This window comes from Taurulus bubalis (genome assembly GCF_910589615.1).
Source record: "Taurulus bubalis genome assembly, chromosome: 6".
Lineage (NCBI taxonomy): Eukaryota > Metazoa > Chordata > Actinopteri > Perciformes > Cottidae > Taurulus > Taurulus bubalis.
This window is the reverse complement of record NC_136594.1, coordinates 21,558,405-21,586,283: the sequence shown is the minus strand read 5'-3', so window position 1 is coordinate 21,586,283 and position 27,879 is coordinate 21,558,405. Positions and strand designations below refer to the sequence as shown.

At 40.3% G+C, this 27,879-nt stretch overlaps 1 protein-coding gene across 1 annotated transcript; it reads left to right on the top strand.

The window, feature by feature from the left end:
* Positions 1 to 444: 444 nt before the first annotated feature.
* cygb2 (cytoglobin 2) lies at positions 445 to 13,062 on the top strand (the record flags this gene model as incomplete). Its single annotated transcript, XM_079220221.1, has 3 exons — positions 445 to 638; positions 10,033 to 10,264; positions 12,898 to 13,062. The coding sequence occupies 3 exons, from the start codon at positions 445 to 447 to the stop codon at positions 13,060 to 13,062; spliced, it is 591 nt and encodes a 196-aa protein (XP_079076347.1).
* Positions 13,063 to 27,879: the final 14,817 nt, after the last annotated feature.

Sequence of the window (27,879 nt, the reverse complement as noted above, 5' to 3'; positions counted from 1 at the left end):
GAGAAGAGCAGCAGCATCCCCGACCAGCATCTCCCTCACTGGGGACGAGAGGGAGAAAGAGAGAGAGGTGGGGAGAGGATAAGTGGAAAGAGTGAGGAGAGAGAGAGAGAGGGAGGGAGGGAGAGAGAGAGACTAGTGAAGGAAATAAGTTTTCAGTTGGAGGGAGGACAATCAGGGAGAGTTTGGAGGGTGGCAGTGGGGGGATTTGGAGCTTCATCTTCCCTTTTCTTCTTTCGGCTGTGAGCACTGCCTGCAACCCATCGTCTCCTTCTCCTCCTCGTCCTCCTGTTCTTCTTCCTCCTCTCCGCTCCTCTTTTTCATCCCAAATCTCCTCTCCCAGCTCCCGCCGTGGGGTCTCAGCTCTCCATCTCCCTCCCCCCCTCCCTCGCTCCCTTCCTCCCCCGGTTGCTGCTGAGAGCCTCCGGGCTGCTGCGCCGCAGGAGGATGTCTCGCAGGGAGTCGCCGCCGCCGCCCTCGCCACCTCCGCAGCTGCTGGGACTGCGGAGTGGAGAGGTGGAGCGCGAGGGTCGTCCGGAGCGCGCCGAGCCGCTGTCCGACGCCGAGAGGGAGATCATCCAGGACACGTGGGGGCACGTGTACAAGAACTGCGAGGACGTGGGGGTGTCTGTGCTCATCAGGTGAGTTTCCGTCAAGAAACCAAAGCTAATGATTTTATTGTCACAGTGAAAGACCCCCAGATGGTGTGTGTGTGTGTGTGTGTGTGTGTGTGTGTGTGTGTGTGTGTGTGTGTGTGTGTGTGTGTGTGTGCGTGTGTGTATGTGTGTGTGTGTGTGTGTGTGTGTGTGCGTGTGTGTCTGTGTGTGTGTAAACTTTCGAAAGGTGAATACATTCTTTAAGATGCTTAAGTTTAAGGCTGTGTGTGTTTTTCTATCTGTGGCTCTCTTTGGATGTGTGGATGCATGATTCTCACAGTGGATTCTATACATTTTTGTGTGATTAATTCGCCATAGTGCATCCTTAATATAGTGGTAAAGTAAATTAAAGTAATTGGATCTCTCTCCTAATTTGTCCTCTGTTGGTTGCATTATCTGTATATATATATATATATATATATATATATATATATATATATATATATATATATATATATATATATATGTATGTATATTATCTGTTATCTGTATTTGCATCAACACGTATATTGAGAACAAATGACAATGATCCTAAAATGTTAGAAAACTGTCCCTTTTTTGCTTGCCTTTTTTAAATCGGTAACACTAAAGGCTCACTTGATAAGGGCTCAACATTCCTGCTGGTGTAAATGAGAATCACCTTGTACTGTTAAAGGTCTTTCTCAACAACCTCCCTTCATGTGTGGCTGCATAGTATTCGAGGAATACAGAGATCAAAAATGTGTTGAAAAGAGCAGTAGTAAGAAAGGTTTTTTTATTAACCAAAGTAGAGGCATTTAATCATATAACATATACATATCCAATGTGCATTTACAAATACTGCCTTTATAAGTATTTAAATGTATTTTTAATCATCAGCAATTACTGTTATCTGTCTTTCATGTTTAATCCCATTTCCCTTGATCCTATAGCGGTTGTAACAGTTGACATTTTGTCATGCAATTAGAACATCTTATTTTAAATATGTAAAGGGAATCTGCTGAAAGCTGGCATGGGAAAAAGCCAGAGAGTTGTAGGGTTGTGTGGGCATGACGGGGTTGTACCTTCATACATGGGTTTATTTCCTGCAAATCCCCTCTAAGGATATGCAGGCGTGTGGCGTTTTAACCGTAGAGGCCACAGTCAGAACTGCAGGTCATGTGACCTTTTCCAAACACAATCATTACAAAAACACGTAGATGTCACAAACATTTAGGAGCGACTCTTTAAATTGGATCCATTACGTCCAATAAAAATGAAGACGTTTGGAATTAAATCATTTTTGTGTATTTGTCAGCTGGCTCAGCCAAAGTATAGGATCTATAAAAACCTGAAAAAAGTTGTTTAGCATATTTTGGCATGAATGAGGTGCCATCTTGGAAAATAGTATCCACCCATGATCCTTACAAGACATGCATTATGCTTCAGCCTCGTCCTTACTTACTGGCCATCACGAAGTTCCACTCAGATTTGTGTCCCCACCATTACCTCGCCGAATCTCAACCATCTGTAACCATATTATAATATTGTTTACACATACTTCATCTCAAGGATTATACTTACACATGACCAGTTTTATTCCAGTTAGTTCAACCTTGCTGTGATCATTAATTGCACACCAAGCACCAACCCCCAGGGTGATGATTTGCTACTCAGTTTATCTCTTATCGTTGCATATCAAGTAGCACATTGTACAATTTTAATCTTGTTTTTTGCTGAACTTCAGTTTAACTCACCCTGCTCTAGTGATTCAGGAATGCACTACAAGGTGGGTCGGTACACTGTGACATCACTGTGTACGTGGTGCAACAGATTTGATACCAAATACATATTTTTCTTCTTTTAAATTGAACTTATCCCGGTTGTTGTTCCGGAGTTTGGGCTGCAAAATAGTCTGATACACTTACATTTATATGAAGTTTACGCTACGCGTGGAGACAGATTTGTGTTAATTAAGCAGACAGAGCCCCCTTCCCCAGACACACAATCCTTTTCATTATCCTTTGCATGGAGATGGATCAGCAGATACTGACACAGTATGAATGTATGAGATGTTAAATTTGTGCCTTGTTCATTTGATTTAAGTAAAATTCACGAACACAATAGCTTATGCCTCATAAACGTTCATCTTTGGGTCTACTGTAAGCACCTTGTTCTTATGTTACTCACATGGCGTCTTGTCAAAACTTATCCATAAAAATAAAATCAAACATTTTCCTCCAAGAGCCTAATCTCCAACAGGCAGTAATTCTCTGTGGAGCTTCACTGCAAAGTGTTGCAGACCAACCGGATGCAACACGGCTCGACTGTGTTTTTACTGCTTCTTTTCATGTTGTTTTTTTAATTTATATATATCAAAGCGGAAGGACTGGATTAATTTGAATGTCCCCAGCTAAACTGTCTCAGTGTTACACTAAGAAAACCCCTTCGGGCTTGGTAAAATGGACAGTGAGTCGTAGCCAAGGAGACTGAGTGAGACAAACTGATTTTCAGTTAAGGGTGACGAAAATCCTCGAGGGAGAGTTGAAGAGGCATAGAGCATCTTTATTATTATATATATATATATATATATATATATATATATATATATATATATATATATATATATATATATATATATGTGTGTGTGTGTGTGTGTGTGTGTGTGTGTGTGTGTGTGTGTGTGTGCACGCTCTTATCTGTGGATGACAGCAACAAGCTTTGGCACTTAAATGTCTCCTTCCATTGCCACACTATCTGCCTTCTCCGCTGTCGCTGTCTTTCTGTCTTATCTTTCTTTTCCTATTTTGACATTTTTCCTCCCTTGGTAAAAAAGATGACATTTGTCTTCCTGTCAAAGTTTAGCTGGTTGTGATAACCATCAAAATCAATTTTGACAAACCTGCCAATCACATTACATATCCAGGAACATCTTCAGCTGACTGGTGAAGATACATATTGACAACTTAGAGCTTCTGAAAGTCAAGGAGCAACAAGATGTGTAACAAGCCAGACAGGTGACAGAATACACTAAAGCTACAAAAAATTAGTATTTTCTTTATGGATTTAATCATGCTTAGCACCATTCACTAATACCAGGAACAGTAAACAGCTTCTTCGTCAGCTGTCTTTTCAAGAATTTATGATTAATAATACAAGTAAAATACAATAAATTAATAGAAATGGTGGCACAATGGTATTCACTTTCTTGTTGATATTTTGAGTATTTAGTATATTATAGTAAATATGACACCACAGCCAGCGGCCGGTTTGCCCGGCTTAGAATAAAAAACTGGAAACAGCGAACCTGGCACTGCCAAAGGTTAACAAGATCCAACACATTTTAAGCTCCCAATTTAGCACGTTGTATGTCCTTTCTTTTATCCTTAAAAGCCCTAATGTGTAAAAACTTACTTGGAGCCTGAACTCTCTCTGGTTGTCTGGCAACTTCACGGTGAAGACAAGACTCCAGAAAGCTATGGTAGCTTTAGAGGTTCTAGGAGGTGAATTGTATTTATTTTATATACTGTATATATACATATCATATGACAGATTACGAATATACAACAGTAAAGCTGTAATGCTAATGCTTCATGTACCAGTAAATGTCTATATATATCATATGACAGATTACGAATATACAACAGTAAAGCTGTAATGCTATTGCTTCACATATCAGTGAGTGTTTCCTTAATTAAAGACTCAAATGTTAAATCTAAATTGTTGCAGAATAATGTTCTGTTCAACCAATTGAGTCGACTGATTGTGATGCACAAAGTGTGTAATTATCAACAGTTGGCTGGCAGTTTGGCAGTTACCTAACATAACCTGAGGCTGACACTCGGTCACAGTCTTGCACGGTTGAGATCTTATTGTCGAGATCAGTGCACAAAGTGTGATCTGGGATTTGCATTTTCATGTCAATCCGTGGGCCTGGATGCATGGAGAGAATAGACATTGACAATAGCCTCAGTTGATCTCACCAATGCGTCCAAATGCAATTGCATCAGGAGTGAGAGCACCCCAGGCGTCTGCAGAACCGTGCATATGGCAGCTTTGTGAGGAAAATCAAACCCTTCATACTTTGACTCAAATGGTACTGTTATAGTGTTATAGTGCTGATGGAAGAATTCACAATGACACAGTATTCTGAGACCAATCATACCGAATTTAAGGTATTTCATGCTGTGAATCTGCGTGATGCTGCCTATCGGTGTTGATATTCTCTTCCTGTCGTTCTGCCTCTGGACATCCTGACGTTGTTGAATCAGAAATGGAGGAAATTATATTGTAGCCGTCTGTGGCCACCCAGAGCTCTACTCTTGTTCAGAGTTTGAAAAGTCCTCCTCTGGGGACCATACATATCTGAATCAAATTTGATGGCAATAACACCCAGTAGTCAAGATATGTCAATCAAAATCAAAAAATGTCAACCTGCTGGTGGTGCAAGAGGTAAAGTCAGCGGATCACCAAAGTCGTAATCATTTATCGCCTGGGGAACAAGAATGTCTGGACAAAATTTCATAGCAATCTATCCAAAAGTTGTTGAGACATTTGAGTTCATACTGTAGGTGTACTACAACCAGGACTGTATCTTTTTTTTTTATTTGTCAATAATTAAGCCGTCAGCATGAATTATGAGAGTTTGCCTTGAAGATCCGGCAGTGAGGTTCAAGGTTGGTCATGGTACTCCAAAGAATTATAAAAAACCCTTCCAGTCCAATCAAAGAGTGATTAACAAGCCTCACTAATGGTGCTGCTTTGGGTTTGATGACTTCATTTAAATGCAGAGACAGGTGCAAGAATGTATTCAGAGCTCTGCAAAGTACTAAACCCCAGCTCCTCTCCCACAGGGACAACATGTTTCTCACCATGCCTCTGGAGACATGCAGTTTTACAGTTCAGAAACATAATAAGGATCAGGTAGTCCCTCCATTAAGAAAATACACTGCACACCACCCATCCTGCCATTGCAGGATGTTTGGCCCATTGGTTCTCTGCATGTTATGAGTGCTTTCACATCAAAACTATTACTGCATCTAACAGCTGTATCAATGTGCTGATGTTTTACCATAGCCAGCATCTTAATACTGTTTACTCACAATATTAAAGGCATCGGTGATTAGCATCGTCAATAAAGTTCTAAAATGGAATGAGACCTCCATTACTCAAGAATTAGTGAATTACGCCTGCCAAGGCAAAAGTTTGTTTTGGAAGTGTTAATATATGACAAGATGGCCTCATATGAAAAGAAAGGTTGGTTATGGTATGCTGGGTTAGGCAACAAAAACACTTAAGGAAAGATTGTGGTTATGGTTCATTTAAACTAAAGTCCTTCTTATACTGGATTTTTGAGGCCATTAATAGTGTTGATATTTGAAAGTACATCTTTTTTATATAAACACAGAACATAAACAAACAATGCTGATATGTATTCCTTAGATTTATTATTTTTTTTAAATTTGTGAACAGGATACATGGGTGGAATATTTTACAGTATAAAAATCAACTTGTTAGTGCTCTCTAGTGGACAAGCGATGTAATAATGAGCTCCAACCTAGCTGAGCATTTCTCCACTGCAACTTCTTGTCACTATCAGGCTGACATATAGACAGATACAGATTGATCTGGAATAAGCGAATATCCACAAGGCCAATTTTTTTATTAATAAAATATCTATCGGTCTAAATTGAAAGTTTGATGTTTAGGTCTCTGGTCTCCTGCATGAAAGTCTGATGTTGTACACACCTATCCTTTAATCCATCACTCCGACCTCCATGCCCTCACTGTCCACCTCATTACATAAACAGTCCACTGCTTCCTGTGTGGGAAGTAAATCATTTGGTACACAATCTTCCAGGAACCAAACCCCAAAATGAATCAGTGTGATCCTTAAAATTGGCTTCTTTTAAGAGAATATAGTTCCTATAATATTGGTAAACCATTAAAATCTTAAAATTCTGTGGGTCATGGGATCCACTTTAAAGGATGATAAGGGATTTTTGGATCAAAAAAAAGGTTTCCTGAGCCTGTTGAATGTTATTCTTTTAACGTACTGTAAAATTATGCCTTGGCTATGGGGATTAAACATGTATCATTCTAACACGAGAAGACAGGCACAAAAAAAAAGTTTTTCTTCTTTAAAGAAAACATCAGAGCAGCACTCTGTTTTACTAAAGCGCTGCAGTTAACTTTGTCTGAACAAGAGCTACTAGAGAGTCTGTATTATTTCCATCGCCAAGGAAAAGAGGGTGTTTGTATCGTGACAGCTGGAAGAGCCAAGCTAGGAGTGCTACAGGCAAGCCAAGCCTTTGTAGGTCTAGCATGACATAGGATCTGGGGGATGTGGATGTACTGTAGTGTAGCGCCGCTGCCGAGGGCCAAACTCAAACTGGGAAGTAACTGTACAAGCAATTCTAGTCAGCTGGAGCCTGACAATATTTAAAGTGGGTCAGAGCAGAAGTGTGTGTGTGTGTGTTTTTTTACATGTCAATCCATCTGCTTTTGAGTCAGTGTTTGTTTGTATATCTGCAAATGTGTAAAGCTCTATGTTTGAAATTATACTTTGCATTGTTGTCAGTGAAAAAATGATTTAGCACATACGCCTTTCGCTAAGCTCGTGGAAACTTTCGTATTGCTTTGGCATACCTCCTTCTTACTGAGCTGCTGGGAGCTCACAGTCTCTCTGTGATGAAAACTGTCAAGCTGCTGAATCAAAACAAATCCTCCTAACAAGAATCCCACAAGACAATTTACATTTTCTTTGTTTATCTCTCCTCTTACATCTACCAGGGTGGTTTAAGAATGGGATTTACTACATCGGGGCCTAACATAACTCTTACACACTGGGCAGACCACAAAAACAATCCAGACACATGAATAAGTGTCATTTTCTTCCACATCACAATTCTTTAATGCTTTTTGAAAAGCTCTGAGGTGAAGCTTGGCAAGTAACAGCTGCCAGGTTTGTGAGAGGGTGTCAAGACAGGGTAGCTATGCCACTTGTATTTGAGCTTTATTTATTTTCTCATTTCCAAATTAAAAACTAGGTCTCACTTTAAACCAGACTAGTAGTGTGCCTTTAGGGATGGCAATAACAGTCTGTTTGTTGGTTAGTTCACTTTGGTCCAGACTGAAATGTATCGACAATTGTTGGATGTATTTCCATGAGATTTGGGACAGATATTCGTGGTCCAGAGGATGAATGCTTATGACGTTGGTGATCCTCTAATTCGTCATGTAATACCATCACCAGATCAAGATGTGTCCAATACTTTGACCTGCAAAACTAATGACTTTCCCATCAGCCTCAGCTGTTGCGCATGTTAGCATGCTAACACGCTTAACTAAAACAGTGAACACAGGGCTCTCAAGTTTTTAAGACAGGTAAGAGTGACATATCCTGACATATCCTATTTGATGGAATGTATAAGAAAATGGTGGTAAACATATTGTTAACAACAAAGAACAAACTAAACCATCTTGTCATTTAACCCTTTCAAACATACACCTTGTTATGTAAATATGTTGGCAATTTTAGACGTCGGTTGCATGATTAAAATAAGCACTTGATTCAGTTTTACAAAAAGATCATACTTACTAGGTACATGTTCATGTATCACTGAATAAAGCTGGATTTAATTAAAGGTTGTCCCACTCGCATAAACAGCACTCTTGAGCACACCTGCATCCAATTACACTTAATCTTAAATAACAGGGCCACATTTGAGCACCTGATCCGTAAAGGATTCCTGTCACACCGATGGTGCAGAGTGGGATTTCACACTTTGCAGACAGGAAAAAGAGTGTGTGTGTGTGTGTGTGTGTGTGTGTGTGTGTGTGTGTGTGTGTGTGTGTGTGTGTGTGTGTGTGTGTGTGTGTGTGTGTGTGTGTGTGTGTGTGTGTGTGTGTGTGCGTGTGTGTGTTTGTACATCACACTAAACGAAAAACTACTGGAAGGGATTCATTGGAATGTATGGTATCTGTGCAGTAAAAGGCTTGAGGGATATTGTTTGCAGACTGAATGAGGGTCATGTTTGGACAATGGAGAGAGAGTGACTTTCCAGCCTCTGGCCATTTCTTTCTTGGGTAAATTCTTATTTTTCATGCATGAGTCCCCACATGCTTTGGCCAAATGTTGTGATGCATGCATGGTTCTCATTATCATAGATTTCCCCTGGCTTTATTGTGGGCTTCTGATGGGATTTGTCCCAGTTAAGCTGAATAGATGTCATAGCTTTATTGCCAATTCAGAATGAATAGTAACACGTTTAATTTTTTTGTTTGTGTAATGTGCTTGTTGTCTTAATGCTTTACTCCATCTCCAATTGGTATACAGGATTGTATATTTTGTGTTTTTTATTAATTGGTATACAGGATTGTATATTGTGTGTTTTTTATTAAGATTGGAAAGTTCCTTTAAAAAACAGAATATTATATACAGCAGGAGCATCTTCCCTCTGCTCATTTCAAAGTTATCCTCTCATTTTCCCCAGCCTTTCTCTACTGCCAGAAAGCAAACAATACAGTAAGGCAAGGCAAGTCAAGTTTATTTGTATAGCACATTTCAACAACAAGGCGATTCAAAGTGCTTCACATAAAACCATTAAAAGCATCAAAACATAATGCAGATTTAAAAACAGTTAAGAAAACATTAAAACAGTCAAAAAGCAAAATAAAAGTAGAAAAAGCAACATAAAAAATAAAAGTTGAATAAAAGTTGCAGTGCAGTTTAAGAAATAAAATGCAGTAGTGAGATGCAGTAATTGAATCTGGTTCAATTAAAGGCAGCAGCAAACAGAAAAGTCTTCAATGTGGACTTAAAGGAGCTGAGGGTCTCAGCAGACCTGCAGCTTTCAGGGACCCTGTTCCAGATATGTGGAGCAGAAAAAATAAAGAAAATAAGAAACCTAAACTATTATTTGAATTCTGATATTTGTGGAATCATATGGCATCATTATAAGGAGGAGCCACCACTTACTTATCATTGTTCATCCCAGTCTCATTTGCAGGAGTATAAATAGCATAGCATTTATGACAGCTGAGGCTGATGGGAATGTCATTAGATGTCAACTATTCTGTTGCTTTTTTGTCAACGAAGACTTCTTTAGTTAATAAGTTATTTTGTCATGTCGTTTTCATGCTGAATGACTCATCTCCAGGCTACTTATAAGCACATCTCTGGTAACCACAATACTTAAAGTGTTCTTTGTCTGTTAAATCGTCTAACCGACGAGCCGATAGTAGTGGTGTCACAATTCTTCCAATCCACGATACGGTTTGATTTTTGATTTTACGGTTGAGGACAGCCCTAGTGTAAATATATCAGCCTGGACCAAAGTGGTGGAGTGGATGACAATGTAGGTTATTCACTCCATGCTGCTATCGTGACTAAAAAAAGCAAATTCTCCTGCCTTCTTAGGTTCTTTATCAACTTTCCATCGGCCAAACAGTACTTCAGCCAATTCCAGGAAATGGAGGATCCAGAGGAGATGGAGCGAAGCAGCCAACTTCGGCTCCATGCCCGCAGGGTGATGAATGCCATCAATACTGTGGTGGAGAACCTCCATGACCCAGAGAAGGTGTCGTCAGTGTTGGCTTTGGTGGGAAAGGCCCATGCCATCAAACACAAGGTGGAACCCATGTACTTCAAGGTGACTTCAAAGAATAAATCATTGTCTGATACTATGAGATCGTTGTACATTATTAATCTGTGATGTTCAGGAGTTACCTTATAATAAGTTGTACAACTTTATCTATTTAGTGACTTAACTTTGATCGAGAATTTTCTATATTTCCAAGATTCGCCTTCAACATTCCACAAGGTACACTGCCATAGGGGTATTGTTTCACTGCTTGGAGATGTATTGCTTTATAGTTTGGGCCACTTGATTGGCGATGCAACAGAATAAATGCCCTGAAAGATAATTGTCTGGTTAAGTGGCACAGTGGAAGTGTTTTCTTGCTTCAGCAACCCCTTGAATTATCAAAGCATCCTATTAGCACCCTTTAGAAATGTTCTCATTACCAATACCACAGGGTATTCTCCTGCCTATTTAAATTGACGAAGGCCCAACAATTCCTGTTCCTGTTTTGCTATAAACTGTTTTTTCATTTCTCAAATGTGGCCTGTTTGCACCTGTGTGGAAAAATACATAAAATTGTTAAGAAGCTGCAAGTCTTTTGTTTATGTTTTTTATGCTTTTTTGTTTTATACCAAGTGAAGACATTATACTTTACTCAGACTTGACAAAAGGAGTGTATACTGTATTTGGGGAAGACAACATCCCCAGCTTCCTCAGGTTTTCTTGATCACAGATGTTCAAAGAAGAAACAATTCAGGAATGAATCATACCTTCTTACAGTAATACCATGGGGAAAGCAGTGTTTGGCTGCCTTTTCAGATTGTAGGTGTTAAATCTGTTGCACCTCATCAATGATACTGGGTGTGGTCAGACGTGTGCTCTGTTACAGCTGTAACCACAGCAACAGTTAGGTCACAGTGTACCAACTCTTCTTCCTCACTGCAGCTAAGTCAAACAACTGAATAGAATTAATTTACACTTTTAGGATATAAATAAAACATAAATATGAATTACAACTCTATGTATAAAAACATACACATATGTCAGAGGCGATCACAAGTGTAATGTATTTCATGTTCTGCTAATTCATAGAAGAACTAATGTATGCCTCCAGCCTGTAGTATGCATACAAACAGTCAGATAGCTGTTCACAATTTTTCAACTATAACTGACTGTTAACCTGAGTGGGGCACACTCACATGCACTAAAAGTCACGCGCGGCCTGGCTATGTCGACACAGCATGAAGTTCTGATAACAATGCGCAGAGGAAGAGTGACCTTATTGTCTGCTCAGGTACACATTACTCCACTATATCCTAGCAAATAGTTATAACTATATTAATGCTCTGAATATCAAAGTTAACAAATCTAAAAGTTATTTCATTACCAGAGTTAACAGTGCTGATTATCTGTGAACGAAGGAGAAGACAGAATCAGAATAGTGTCGTCAAAATATTTTTCAATCCAGTGTTTTATTTAAACCATATGGGTTGCATATTTTTCAATGTGAAACTTTGATTATTAAAGCTTCCCTCTCTGTCTCATTCAAGAAGGGAAGCATATGCTTCCTCCCTTCAAGTCCTTTGAATGTCGACTGCAGTTTGTTCATCAATGCAGCTGTGAAGAGGACACATTACCGCCATTTAAGCATCCCTCCACTGGCTTCCGATTGCCTTTGGAAAGTGTTTTAAGATTTAATTGATCACTTTGTGAATATGTCATTAAATTGATTAGTCCCACTGTGTATTCCCTGTACCGTTAACCTAATATGTACATGGGTGAACCACGTCGATCACGATTGTGGTGAACTTGTTTTGTGAAATTAAGATTATTAAGAATAGTTTTTTCTGATTAATTAATCATTTCAGGGTGTTTATAACAAACATGTTTGCTGCTGGTTTAAGCATCTCAAATGTTTGAACTTTTTAATTTGATATAATTTTGGAATTGAATATCTTCTGGATTTTATACACTGAACAATTAATAAAAAAATAATCAACTTGTGTCCATCAAAATGATGGAAATAATGAATGTGGCTGCATCGTTAATCCTCATATGATTAGCATTAAGCTGCATTAACTTCTCAACTTGCAATTTGTTTACCTTTATGATTCATTCCTTGGATATACTAGTTCACCAAAACAAATCTCAGTGCAAAGTCCTACTTAAAGGCACCATTGTTCCGCAGCTTTCATCCACACTGCATGGCCTTCCTTCCTGCATGCAGTTGCTCAGATTGCCATGGAGACGGTTTAGTTTAGTCTTACCTCTCTGACAGGTGGTCGTATCGTGGGACATTAGGACACCACTCCAAACTGCGATTTATTTTTTCTCAGTTTGTAACAGTTTCACTGAGAATTGAGAGGGTTCTACGTGTCCCCATTTCTGTCCCGCCACTGCTCATCGACGACATTTAAATCTTTATTCTTGCCTTCCTTTCCTACATTTTCACGCCCCACCTGTGATGTACTTCTCTCCCTTTGCACTGCCTGTCCACCCACTGCTCGCATGCTTTCCTGTTATCATTTTCAATTCTCGCCTCGCCCACTTTTCCGTGAGAGCGAATTGGATTCATTATTTCCACCGCTCCGCTCTCACTTTACATTACTCTCTCTTCCATCCATCTGCCGTTATCTTGATACATCTCTTTCTCTTTTACCCCTAGGTTAATCAAGTTTCTTTCTCACCCTCTTTCCTCCCAGATCCTGAGTGGTGTGTTGCTTGAGGTGTTTTCTGAAGATTTCCCCGAGTTCTTCCCGACAGAGGTGCAGATGGTGTGGACCAAACTGATGGGGGCGGTGTACTGGCATGTGACGGGGGCCTACACAGACGTGGGCTGGCTCCAGGTCTCCAGCTCAGCGGTGTGAAGAGTTTGGAAGAAGAGGGGGTAAAGGAGTTTCAATTGCAAGCAGTTCTGTGAGGATGGCTTCACAAACATGGATGAGATTAACGTGGTCATCTGTGCTACTCTGTTCTTATTTTTGGTGACATTTCGGGTGCTAAGCCCTCATCGCTGTGGTGTTTCTACATCACACTTCCCAGAGATCACTTGGACACCAAACAATGTTGGCAGACGACATTTTACTTTTCCTCTAATGAAGTTTTAGCCAGTGTAAAGTGGTACTTTTGTCTGTGTTTTTAGCCATGGAGGCTATCACTGCTAACTATCCAGTTCTTCTTTATTGAGAAACAAACGACTGTTGCTGCCAAATTACAACACACATCATCAATTGACCCTTCACTAAGCCTGGTTCCCTTAGTTACCGTCAAAGTTAGGCCTGTCAAACTGTCCAAACTAGTCCCGAGTACAGTTTACAAATGTCATGGTGTCAAGAGGCAGGCTTCCCATTTCCAGCTCAACACCTGTCAAAACAACTGTTTTCATCAACTATCGCTAGCTTGCTAATTAATGTGAGCCAAGTCATTTGTTTGATAAGGCTCTTTCCAACCAACTCATTGGTCAATCAGGCCACATAACAGCCACATAACAGCGACATCATGTTATGCCAAAAGGCTAAAAGTAAAAACATCCTCACCATGAAACCATGTACAACACATGGAAACAACGGCGGAGCATTGTTATTGTCACACAGCTATATACAGTAGTTATATCATTATGGTACAATATGATCGTAAAAAATGTGATGAAAAATACTGTATTATAGTACTGTTTTCTAAGGGAAATGTAAAAGCGCTGAGGTAGGTTCTATGTAATAAGCTAATTAGCCAGACATGCTAACCTTTGGTGTTGTGCTTTTGTTTAAAAAAAATGAAAACAGCACCCTCCAAACTCGTGAATACCATCCTGTATATTTCTCTTTGCTGCAGCTTCATTCGGACCGCTTTAGCATGTGGAGAAATCCAAAGCTCGACGGGTCTGCTGCGTTTCGTTACAGTTGGGCTAACGTTCTGTTGGGCTAACGCTGTTCAGGGTAGGGTTTTAGTGAACGGTCATCTGGGGATGGCAGACATTTATTTATACAAAAACGTCGCAGATTATTACTTTACAGAGTTACTTTTAGTGGAAACCTGCGTCGAAGCATCTTCAGGCAAAGCCGCACATATGACTACACCTCATGACATTTTTAAAAGGAGATTAAGAAGTGTTGTAGACAGGAAGTGATTTTTAAGCTCTGAGATAGGGGCCGTAGCTGTTGAAGCCCCAGCTATGGGACCATGGAGCTGCTGACTGTTAATAGATTCTCTTTGTGTCCTACTACAATATATCCTCATGTTTAAGGGACCTGTGGCCCTTTCTCTCTCTATTGATGCATTGCGTGCTCTTAATGTCTTGTTTAACTTTACCGAGCTGTTGTTTGTATAAGTGTACAGTGGGCAAGTGTGCATACTCTTCTGCCTTCGTTTACAACTCATTGACACGTCGGCGCTGCTGACGTGTTAAAGAGGGCTGTTTTTTTTTTCTCTGCTAAAAGTCTCGGACTGGCAACGACGCTTTAAGTTTCTTCTTGCCGATCACTTTCATTACGCAAACATTGGGAAAGTGCGACGGAAAAGTATCAGCAGGTGGACACAATCAGCAGCCGCACAAGGACACGCTCACACGCTCATACACAGGCACGCTGTAAAGACCTCCCCTGTACTAATATTTACAGGACTGTCGGTTGGTTTACCTCTTCTGAACCCCATCAGAGAGACGCAAGGCATTAAAGGCTCCATTAAGGGCTTTAGAAAGTCACTCTGAAGGTCTACGGAAAACATGTCAGCTTAAGAAGTGCAATCAGTCCATTTCCTTAGATATCTGAACCATCTAACACAAGAAATGTCATCAAAATACATCCAAATACATAAAATGGTTTGCGCAAATTCTACTGCCTTTGCTCTGACATGAACAGGATGCTTTCTTCATTTTTGACAAGGGGAATGTTGGAAGCCTCACAGTTTCTCTTTCTTTAAACCCACATGCATCATACTCAGTTGCCCCTCCTCAAACCTGCTGCATACTGTCAAACTAACTATCTTTACCTTACTGTCCATAACATCATCCTCTTATCACCGGCGCTTCAGTAATCAGAGACTTTGGACTGCATTCACCCCTGCTAGCTGTCCCCATCTGTGAGTCTCTCTCTGGTCAATTCCCAAACATACACGGTAAATCTGTTTAGGATGGATATTTGATCCAATCTTCAGTCTGCATCTGTGCCAGTGACGTCCTGTATCTCCCATCTGACCCCCCTTGGCATCGGCATCTGGCATTAATGAGGAAGTAATGAGTCTCCTCTCCTCCTCATTTGGTCATTCATCTACTGTAACTTCCCATTGCCTCTGTTAGAGCCGCGTCACTGAGACCAAAAACAATCATGACTGGACAGATGGTTTTAAACACTCCACCACGCCATTCACGATAATTCTTTCTAAAAATGTCTTTCATTCACTTGACATAACGTTTTAGGGGACCTCCTGAAAGTATTAATTACACATCATGCTTTGCATGATGTGTAATTAATACCCAAACTGTCGCACAAAAACACAAAGCTCTCATGCTGTATGAACAGTGAACTCAAGGACAAGAAATACTTCATATTTGGGATTGGACTGATGTGTCCATCATGTTCTTTACCATTGATTGGCATTATAGTCTTCTATTATTATCCACTTCTGTGTTTATATTAGAGTCAGATAAGGATATAATTAAGCTGCTATAGAAAAAATCCTGGGCTAACAAGATCATTTAACTTGTGATCATGATAACAGGATTAAAAGAATAATTGCAACCACAGCCTGGCTTCAGTCTCTCTAAAAACTGTCCGTTTCCATTCAAAATAATTTTACTTAGAGTTCTCATTAAACAAGTTCCATTTCAAGTTCAACTGGAGAGCCGTAAGCTAATAAATGGATAGCTTACTGTGACTCCTGTGTTTGACACACAGGAGTCAAACAAACCTCAAAGTGAGCTATTTCCACTTTGACTCAAATAGCTCAGAAGGCAGTAAAGCTGTTGTCAGCCATAAATATCCATTTTCAAAATACACAGCAATCCTATTATTTGCCTTTCTTCTGACGTCAGCGTCCCTCTGAGGTCAGACCTCAAACAGCTCCAGGGTTCAGGAGTATTTTTGTCCCCCCGACATCTTGTTTAGTAAACACTGTGTGGCGTGAAACACGTTTGCAAAACACACCCGACGGAGATGTGCTGTTGCTCAGGCTAAACTGCAGGTTTTGTGTCCCTCGTCGTCTTCATGCAGCACACCATAAACACACACACACACGCGCACACACACACACACACACACACACACACACACACACACACACACACATAGAATTATGTGCAGACACATCCCAATAACGCTCACTCGCTTTCTTTCTCACTTTTCACACACACACACACACACACACACACACACACACACACACACACACACACACACACACACACACACACACACACACACACACACACACACAAACATATGGTCTTGCATTTAATGGGTGAGTTGGGCATGTCCTCGCATGCCAAGTGTACGACATTTTACGACAATAACTAGACAAACTTGGCTCATTAAATAATTTCACACGTTCATTCTCAAATAAGGGCGTCACAGCATATGTGGAACTATGTGCTTTTTGTTGTGCAATGTTTCTGTCTATCAGTTGAAAAGTTAGGACTTTATATTTTTCTAAATATATATCTATGAAAAGGATTCTATGTATTTGAATACTCTATATGAATATGTCATTATGTACTGCGTTGTTGGTGGGAGCGAGTGCAGTGGCTTTGTCGTGTTTTGAGCATGTTTGCACAGCCTACCACAGACTTGTACCTCCGCAGACCTGGTGAAAATGAATCATGACCGTCAATAAAATATACTTGTAAATCTGTCTCTGACTGAGTTTTTTTTAAAGAACACGTTAGATCTGATCGATAGATAGACAGATGAAGCAGATGAAGCTTCTTGGAATGCAAGTTTTCAGTGCATACAACCAACAAGTGACCGGAGGACCTTGTGTCAACGTTCGGGCAAAAAATGAATCAGAAATGTCCCTGGTGAAATGATGAGCACACGAGTTACATAACAAAGTCTGTTCAGAGGCAATTGGCTGCTAGATCCATCCCCACCATGAAATGTTACATCCAAGTTACATCACCTGGAGAAAAAGTATGTTTGCATTATCGCTCACATTTTTAACGAGAGTGACCTGCAGTGAGGGTGGGAAGAGTGGGATTAAAGTCAGCTCCTCAGTCACTAACAGAGACCAGGCTAAAATAAGTTACACTTAAAATGTGTTGCATCATTTTTTATGTTACTGCAGGTATTGTGGATATTTCTTTTTACATTTTTCAAACAATGGATTAAACCATTTTTTGACGTATTTGTGGAAAAAGCACCAAAGCTGTAGGCCTCTGGGGATTACAATTGTGTTCATGGTTAAAACAAACAGCAGTCTCCAGTGCAATGTAATGATTCTGTTTTTGTTTTTTTGTGGGAAGTCAGTCTCAGTTTAGTTGACAATATTAAGTGTAAAACAGAAGATAAGAATAAATTATAATAGATAAAAAAGAAGAATAAAAAATGACAGTGCAGTGCGAGATAGAAATAAAAAGCCACAAATAATTAATAGGCAAGCAGACAAGTAGAGGTGACTTTGGATTATGGCTCGCAACGTATTCTTTCCAATTTACAATGCCATTCTTTTTACAGTCCAGAACCTACTGATACGACATACATGTGCAGCAGTAGAAGATGTGAAGTTAGGAAATAAGAGGGTAATAATCTTGGAACAACATGATGATAATTTACAGTCAGCATTTTTAACGGGTACCGTTTAACTAACCTTAGTTAGTACAAAACACCTTAAACTGGGAACATTTTATGCTGTATGTTGTGTAATCTAAAGCGTCACTTTAAGCCTGGATTCTGGTGCTCAGAAAATGAATGCTGCTTCTCCTTGAGAGGTCTGGATGGTTCTTAACGTCGCAGCATATCAAATGTGTATTTTGGCCCTAAACCATTCAGAGCTTTATAAACCAGTTGTATTTTAAAAGCGGTTCTTTGACACACTTGAAGCCGGTGCAAAAATCTGAGAACTGGTGAGACGTGCTCCACTTTGCTGTGTTAGTGAGGACTCTGGCAGCAGAAACTAAGGAGAATGGATCATTTTCCTACCTATTCTTTTTGTTGAAACGGTTTCGCTCATTGTGGAAGAATCAGCAGGTTTTTGTCTCAGTCTTTGCAGTCTATTCCTGTTTTTTTAATGTATTTTCTTTATAAATCTCCTCAGCCAAAGGTAAAGTTGACCCAGATATCCCAACACAGCTCATATCTCCTGCCGGCAGGTAGTCAGTGGCAGATACTCTGCTTGGCAGTCCCACTGTTTCAGGAACAAGAGATAATTAAATGGAATGAGATGTAAATGTTCCTAATCAATGATTAATGGTTTCCCATTCGCTGCTTGGCGCTCCAGGCGAGACTCTATCTCAGGCTCCAGCGGGAGGTTCATGCAGGGAGGAAGATTTCATTTTTCCATTCCACACAGTAATTTATTCAAAGACTACATCTTATCATCAAAGACACCTCTGTTATATCTGCTTTCTGAATGAAGGGAAGTTTTTAAATATTTTTGCTTCCATAAAAGGAATTCATAACCACTGTAGTTCAGATAAATATTTCGCGTCCGTATTTTTCAAACAGGGTTACTATATAATGGTTGGGTTTTAAATGTACATACAAAGCACTTAAAGGATTAAATATAATAACTAGGATATAACTTTTACTGTATTACTGCCTGGCTCGACCAATAGGAATAATGCAGCTAAACACCATGAGAGTCTGAAAATAGAGTCGCTCTCCAATGACTGGGGCACATGGTCCACAGGACACTGACTTGTCACCATGGCGACACATTTTCCCAGAGCACTGGTAGCACGGGTTCATCAGCACACCTGTACCAGTCTACTGTGCTCTTTGAGAGCACATCCAGGCTAATAATTGGTTAACTATGAGCAGCATGAAGCAAACTCCAAAGCTAAAAACTGTCAGGAGGAAATTTCTTGACATATTTTCTGACTTCAGCTTCTTAAGCTTTCATTCAATCGTGAGCGCAGTATTTAGTGAGCGCAGTATTTCTCAAACTGTGGGCGTGCCCCTTTAGTGGGAGGCGGTGGTATTACAGGTGGGCAGCAAGGGGAAATGCAGAATTTATTTTATTTCATTTTTTTGAGAACTTCACATATTACAAAAGTACAAAATGCACGGACATAACACTAAGTTATTAATAAATCCATGGTGAAATGCCTGTGCTTTCAGGTAAATGTTTACGTTACGCCGTTAACAGGATACGCTTGCACATGCGCGACTCGTCGATTCTTGGGGTCTTGCCAAAAGCCGATTTATTTGCCAAATATTCTTTATTTTTTGCACTGATAGAACTTTATTTGCATTTTTCTCACAAAGTGATTGCACATTTTATTTGTTTTTGTCTGATGGAGCAATCTGGTTTACTTGAAAGTGATTGCAATTTTCTTTATTCTATTATTTATAAAAACACAGATGGAGGAGTCACAAAATGTTGTTATTGCAATAAAAATTCAGCATGCACCATTTTGATACAATTTTGTTGGGTCGGTGGGGCATGAACATTTTTCTTCCTCCAAATTGGGGCGTGACAGAAAAAGTTTGAGAACCACTGGTCTCGCGCATTGTTTTCGCTTTGCATCACCGTTTGGTTCAGTCTCATTAACTTTGTCTCCAGTCTCAGTTTCCAGTACAAAACAAAGCAAAACAAAGCTCTAATAAATCCACTGAAGCTGACACTACCTGCCGAGGAGACAGGGAGACGAGCTAGAGTTAGCGACTAGCTAGTTGACATGGGGGAGAATTGAGCAGATACTCTACCAGATGATGGAGACCAATACAGAGCTAGAAGAGCGTAAACATTGGACTTATGGGCATTGAATTGTCCGAAACACAACTTTAAATTAATGCTCATGTTAATGTTAATGCTCTGAATCTGCAGGACGTGAAAATAGGCAACCGCTTGCTGGCATGTATTAACAGTATAAGATGTTTGCTCTGTTTATAGCTTCTTCCACTTTCTCGTAAGTGTTCACAAAAACATGCTGCTTTTAAGACCCTTAAAGGAGGCGAATAAACATCCAGCAACTCCCTCCTTAGTGAATGGAGTTTGCTCAGTTGTCACCGGGATGGACTCCAATCTCTCTGGAAGAAAAAGAAGAAATATATTTAGTTAAAAGCTCCAGAAAAAAAAGCTTGGAGATGGACTTGGAGTTAAAGGATTTTGTCAGACTGCTGTTTCCAATGTTAAGAATAAACTACATGTTGCATGCTCATACTATGTCTTAAACGTTTGAGTGTTGTTTCTTTTAAATGCCAACAATGTCAATAATGTCAAGAAGAAATGACAGCAAAAGGCTGGTTTAGTTCAAACCGTGTTTACCAGTGTTCACCAGCACGTGTAACTGTCCTCTCAAGACTCTGTGGGTGTCAAAACATTATGACTCCCCATAAGGTCCCATTAGTAAGAGTAGTTTAATCATCTGTATGAGTATACAGTGTTTTTTTTTTGTGGCTTTGGTTAGCATGTAAACATTCTAACATTTGCTAGTTAGCACTAAACACAAAATACTGCTGAGGCTGACGGTGTCATTCGTTTTGCAGGTATTAAGTTATAAAGCAAAGTATTGGGCAAAAATAAAATTTAGATCTGATGGCGCAGGATGAAAACTCAGAGGATCACCAAATATGTCAGAGCTGGTCGTGGGAGAAACATGAATGCCCAAATTTCACTTCAACCCATCCAATAGCTGTCGAGATAATTCTGGCAAAAAATGATATGCACGCTGGATAGAACTGTACAGAATTGAATAGAAGGTCAGTTCTCGCATACATCGTCCATATGTTGAACTATTTGAATACAATTCCGGAAATTTAGGGGCCCAGTAGGTAACTGTTCAGTGTTTCTAAATTTGCGCCAATAAATCCCTTAATTCTATCAGTCAAACAAGCCCAAAGCACGCCTAAACCAGCCAGCACGCGCAGTTCAACACGAATAACAGCTCTGTGACACTTAATCCCCCCTCATTTTTAGGCATTGGTGAGTCCGTGCAGCTTTCCATCAACACAAAGCTGGAGAGGGAGCCTGAAGTATTTTCCAATTAGGCGGCGAGAGCTCGTCTCAAAGCTGCAGATGAGATGCACAGCCACATCGCAGCAACTTGACATTCATGTCAGCCACTTGTGTGAACTTCCATCTGTCGGCCGTCCATGCACCAGAGGTCTCATGACAGAGCGGTGACAGCAGAGTCACCAACGCCGTTGCAGGGAATTTCATCGCTGGCTTGAGAATATCCACGTCCTGCTGTCTGCAAGAAATATAACTCCAGCCTAATGAGACAGAGAATGGGGATGTTTAGGATTTGATTTGTGTGTGTGTGTGTGTGTGTGTGTGTGTGTGTGTGTGTGTGTGTGTGTGTGTGGGTGTGGGTGTGTTTGTGGAGCCACCCTCTGCCTTGGAGCCATCCTTATTATTTTGCCAGGTTGCTGTTGTTCCCCTTAACAATGGTCATCATTCACTAGTATATGAGTGGGATGCAGATTTTAATTTGGCTAAAAATGCAGCAGCAGCTCCTGGGGCTACCTTGTTGTAAAGTAGAACATACTGTATGAACAGCACATGAACAATTCATCTTCCCCTGAGGATGAATCCTAATGACTGGCGATCCACTGACTATTTTGTATTGACTTTCGAGTTTCACAATTTTTCCTTTATCCATTAAATATTCACACTAAATGACTGATTGACACACAATTACTGCAGACATTCATGGTCCCCAGACAATGAATCCTTAGACCTTAATTCAATCTTGTGAATAGCCCTGTGGCGCCGCCAGGAGGTTAGCTTGTGGTTTAGAGGGAAACTGTTGGATTGCGTACACATTCAATCCCACCTCTGGATTAATTTTGGTGAACTGTAGACTCAGCTAGCACCACCATCAAGTCAAAATTATGCTTTGGTTTATAACCAAGTAAATGCAAAACTAATGACATTCCCATCAGCCTCAGCTGCCTTTGTGTTTGGTGCTGCTTTGTCAATGTTAGCATGCTAACCTGCTAAACTAAGATGATGACCATGGTAAACAATTTACCCGCTCAACGTCAGTCTGTTAGCACTGTCACTGTGAGCATGTTAGCATGCCAACGCTAGCACTTAGCTCAAAGCACAGCCTCACAGCGCACATGGCTGTGGAGTTGTTTACCGTGAACCAATTTTCCAATGAAATCAGAGCATCTTACTTAGACTTGGATGTTGACATGAATGCCGTTTACAGTCAGACATTGGACTGGTATTTATGATGATTAGCATATAAACATGAACCTAAGGTGATGGTCAGGTGACTTCTGAGCAGTGAGGGAACGATAAGGTCAGTCATGACAGGAAATGTTCCAGGAGAATATTGTAAATGGCAGAAAAAGATGCCGAAAAAAACTAACAAAAGACAACCTGAGGACATGTTGCCTTTCATTGGAGATTTCGCAGTAAATATCTACACAAAAAGTGCACATACATCACAACACAGCCTAGGTGTGTGGCAGTGCTGTGCCTCAATAATGCGCCATGTCATCTTTTCTAATCTGGGATTGACTAATCCCTCTCTGTTCCTGATCCAAGCAGACAGACGGGGAGAAAGAAAGGTCTCTTCTTCTGTGGCGAGTGGATTCACTATGGATGGTTCATGTTGACCCTGCTGTCTTTTTGGCTGCAAGGGCGGTGGTCTCCGGGGACCATGTGCACCACCATCATGGTTCTCTCCACTCTGGCTCTAGTACTGCGCCGGCATTTCATCAGTCGAGACAAGACGTGAGTTATTGTTGTTTTTGTCAACCTTTATCTTCTGGTCACTGAGGAAATATGTTCTGGAGGTTACTGAAGATGCAGTAAAATATGCCTCTACATAATTATGATTACTTTAAATGTATGATTGTTATTGAAGTTGTAAGTCTTATATTAGCAAGGCGATTGCCGGTATAAAAACCCCAGCCACCTAGTTTTTTTGTCAAACCAACTAAACTCTAAATCACAAATGATCTTACTTTGTTTAATTATTTAACAGTTCAATTATATTTTCTGGTTGTTTTATCTTCCTTCCATCATGTTTTCTTGCATGGTTTGTAATTGTGGAGGTGAATTCTAAATTAATATAAATATCTTCCTAAAAAACTGTCAAATTAAGTTTAGTGTAAAAAAAAATCTGACCATATTTGCAGTAAAGCCTTAGCCATTTTATAAAAAATAAAATAAAAAAAATCAGAATCATGCATTTAGAAAAGCTTGTCTCATCCAAAACACACCATTGGCCATTTTGTGATCCATTACAGCTTTAATGAGCACCCTCAGGCCAGTGCTGCGTGCTTGTTTTCTCACTTATTAGGATATATTATATAATATAACATATTGCGTGGTTAAAATTAATCGTATTCAATTCAGTAGTAATCCACATTTTGAGTATCTTCAGGTGTGATTTCATTCTAGGAAACCAGCCCAACGAAGTACTATTTTCAGATTTTGTGTTATTTCTGGATCAGAAACTCCTTCATGGTTAAGGGAATCTTTACAAGTAGGATCTCTGGCCTTCAACAGCCGTTTTAAAAGCCCTGCACCTTCTGTCTGCTCCAGCTTTTAACCCTCAGTAACTGGAGGTTCAAGTTGAAAGCTTTATGTTTAACGCTTTCATTTATCTTTAAATATAGAAATATGTTTTTTTCAATCTTCTGGCGCTCTGTTTGTGCCGGGATCCTCATAATGTTTGAGAATAAATTGCTTTAGATGTCATCATCCTCAGGTTGTCAGATATTGATCTCTCCACACAATTATGTGTAATGAGGTGCGGCGCCTCAGTTGGAAATCCATGTCTAATGCCAGAGCATGACAAAGTAGAGACCACTACATGAGTCATTAGCCGAGAGCCCGCCTTGCCTCCAGGCTCTCAAACCCCGAGCAGGGTCCATCCTTGGATCTCCTTGGAGCTCATTACGACATTCAACATCTTCGGACAAACAAAGCAATTATGTGGTGCGAATACCGCCGCGCTCTGGGGCTCACATTGATTGAGTGGCTGTGTGCTGGGAAACCAGCTGAACCCTTGGAAATGTTTTTTGTCTTTCTGGGTTTGTCAGCCTCACAGTGACTGTCTTGTCACTGAAGGGAATCTCCGAGAGCTGGATGCTATCCTGAGTCGACTAAAAACAGGTGCTGATTGCAAATGCCAAGATTATTATGTTGAGAGCCGCAGTAACTCTGACGGACCAAAAACCAAAGCTGGAGTTTATTCTCAGGAGTTTATTCCAAGATTATGATACTTCACATAAGTGGTTGAAGAAACTGTATGTGATGGATTCAGACTTTTTTTATCTTCTCAGGAACACAGTTTGCCTCAGAAAATGTCACACATCCAAACTGATCATTTATTTAATTACACAGACACATCCAGTAATAACCATCCGTTTGTTTTGACATTCAACTAAATAAACAGATGAGAAATAATTATACTGTATTGAGTTGCTGAAAGGTTGAATCATAAATGCAGCATTAAGAAATCGCACCGGAAAAGGGTTTCCAATGTTAGAGAATGGGTTATTATTATCAGAAATATGCAGTAATTAGTATACTCAGCTAACAATTATATTTATATACAGCTAAACATACATTGAGGGAACATATTGCCGTCCATACATACTGACACATGGACCTGTTTCTACAGTGTGTGTTGGAGGATTTACAGCTGAACAAGACTATGGGGCGAATTCACAAAAGGATTGTGAGGCTTTAGCAGCCGCTAAACCTCTGCAAATAAGACAGAAGACTCACTGCGCTGCCAAGCAAATGGGCCTTGTTGCAAAAACAATCCAATTCCTCAGTGCTGTGAAATATAAGCATCTTCAGAGAGTTGGAGGTAAATAATGGTTAATAAGGGTTGACTTTAAAAGATGCAATAGCATATATTAGACATCATACTGTTTCATATCTTCCTTGACCTTGAACACTGAAAGGTGCTGTGAACACACCAAGCACACTGACCTTCCATCCACCTCTGTGCTAAGCTTTGTCCACTTTTCTCATTTTTGACATGAATGAAGACATTTTCCAATTGAATTATGTCCTAGCTCTAAGCAGCTTAAAATGCATAATTAAAACAGCTAATTCAAAGAACAATTAGCGTTAAAAAATACAATCATTCATTTCCTAATAATTTGAATTATATGCAAATGACCACAATAACTGACTATGACAAAGTGAAAGGATAACATAAAGGTTTAAATTGGCTTTACAGTGGTTGAAATAAAAAAACAACAACAAACGCAATTTGCCTCGGCCAATAGGGATCGGCAATGATCGACTATGTGATCGAGGCATCACTAAAAGTATGCTCCCATTTTTCTTTTGTGCTGATCAGATTTGTGACTCAAAACCGTGTTACCATCCAAACTGTGAGTTTTAGATCCCTTGCACTCTTAGTGATTGCAATTATAGCAACATACTTTGGAAAATGTTCAGCAGCACCGTACAGAAAGAACTTCTTGTTTCCCATCTTGATAGGATGAAAACACATCATCGGGAAATCCAATTAGTTTTTTGTGCGCTCACTGAGCAATTGTGGCGGCTAGCTGCACCACTTTACAAACTGCAGGAATTAACATGAAAGTGCAGAGTGAAGCACTTCAAAACAGGAACATTTTCACTCTGCATTTCTATTCAAGTCATGAAAAGGCTTTGTTGAAGGGATGCTAAAATAAAAATTTGACTCACACACACTGACCAACACTTCTCTGTTTGACCGCCTGAACCCCTGAGACCGTGTGAGGCGTAACCCCACTCTCTCTATCTGGCAGCAGATTGCTTTCCCTGACTTGAAAAGGAAACCAGCATCCCTCACTCGTCACCTTCACGTGTTTCTCATCATTCTCCGCTTCATCTAAGTCAATTATAATCTTAGTCTATGGATAACACACCGTTCTGAGCTCTCTGACCTCCTCCGTCTCCTCCTCCTCTCAGCTTTCCCAAAGACTCTGAGGAGGATGAGGCACCAGCTGTGCAGAGCAGCAAAGACTGAGAGGAGTAAGGCTCAGTGTGTCACCAGGCATCCGCCTCAGGTAAACAATGATAAATACACTGTTGTCTTGTGCCACACATCCCTTCCATGGGCAGGTCGAGCAGTTTAAACACTGCTCTGAATTGCTGCTCATGAATTAAACTACATGTCGTCAACGTCTTCACATTTAGACTTTCCCTATTTTCCAAGAAGGCGAGGTGATTCATAAATCTTCTTGGGGCAGTTTGTACAAGACTCTAAATATGTCAAGCTGTTGATGAAGCTAAATATCTTCCCTCATTGTCTCACAGTGACAGCAAATTAGAAAGTAGGCCTATTGTCATTCTTATTTCACCTTAATTTCAGTCTGGACGACAATAAAATGATATGTCAATATACGTAGAAGACACAGTAATATCATACAATAGGTGGATAACATGTCTTTACACTGACTTTACGTTGATTATGTTTCGTTTTGTTGAATCTACCGCAACTGAGTTTCTATTTACTTCATAAAAGTAAATGGACGACATTGTTAAGTGTTTCTGTTATTTTTGCCATGTGTCTCCGACATCTGAAATATTTAATAAACCACCAGTCTGCACACTGATAACAACAGCGTAACATCTATCTCATGTAACAGTGAAACCACATTGAGTCTAAAACATGAATGTGCTTTTGTCTCTCCACAGATATCCAGCCTCCAGCAGGGAGATCAAACTCAATAGGCACATGCTCATTATTCTGACACATACAACCAAACCTGCACACTGGTGTCCTCTATTGTATTCAACACAATGCCAGCTGGAACATTTACCAGACACACTGCAATGAAAGGTAATCTAGCATTGAAAGATGTGTTTTATCAGCTTTTATTGGCCTGGTAAAGGGACTACAGTCTGACCACTCTGTCTACATTGAATCCCTAAACCTGACGAGCAGAATAGATCCTGTTGCACACCGTGACCACCCGCTTTGCGTCGAAGGGTATCAGTTTCTAGGCTCATGTTACATTGTAGGAAACTGTGTCGGACCCTTTGAGGTCGAGCTGTGACCCGGCGCTTGAGTCGCTGACACACTGTGTGGAGGGGCCATCATGGCCGGGAGGGGAGACGGCCGGGCACCGGACGCACGCTTGCCAGAGCACTGGAGGGATGTGCGAGACTGGAGCATCGAGAAGAGACAACCCCACAGAGTAAGAGCGTCTCTGACGTCTGAACCGCTTCTGTCCTGAACTTGTTGTGGTCTTGTTTTCCAGCAACGGTCTTTCTTACAGCTCTTGCACATTGGACTGAACTCAGAGCTGCCTGTTGTGTCCCGGTGCAGTCAATAAGTCATTCAGACGGTCCATTGTGTTTTCTTTGTGCGATGCCTGGGTGCTGTCCAGCAGAACAGTGATGTCAGTGCTCCTTTACTTATCTCCAAACTGTGCTGTAACTCTTGTGTCATCGCTCCATTACTGTACATGCGTTTGTATTTTGTTTAAAAAAAGGAAATTTCAGTAAAAAAAAAAAAAAGAAGCTTATATATTGTATGGCCCTCTATATGTAGTGTATTGGACATTATGTAATTAGGACACATTACAATACTTTGATACTTTGGTTTTCCCTGTAGGCCA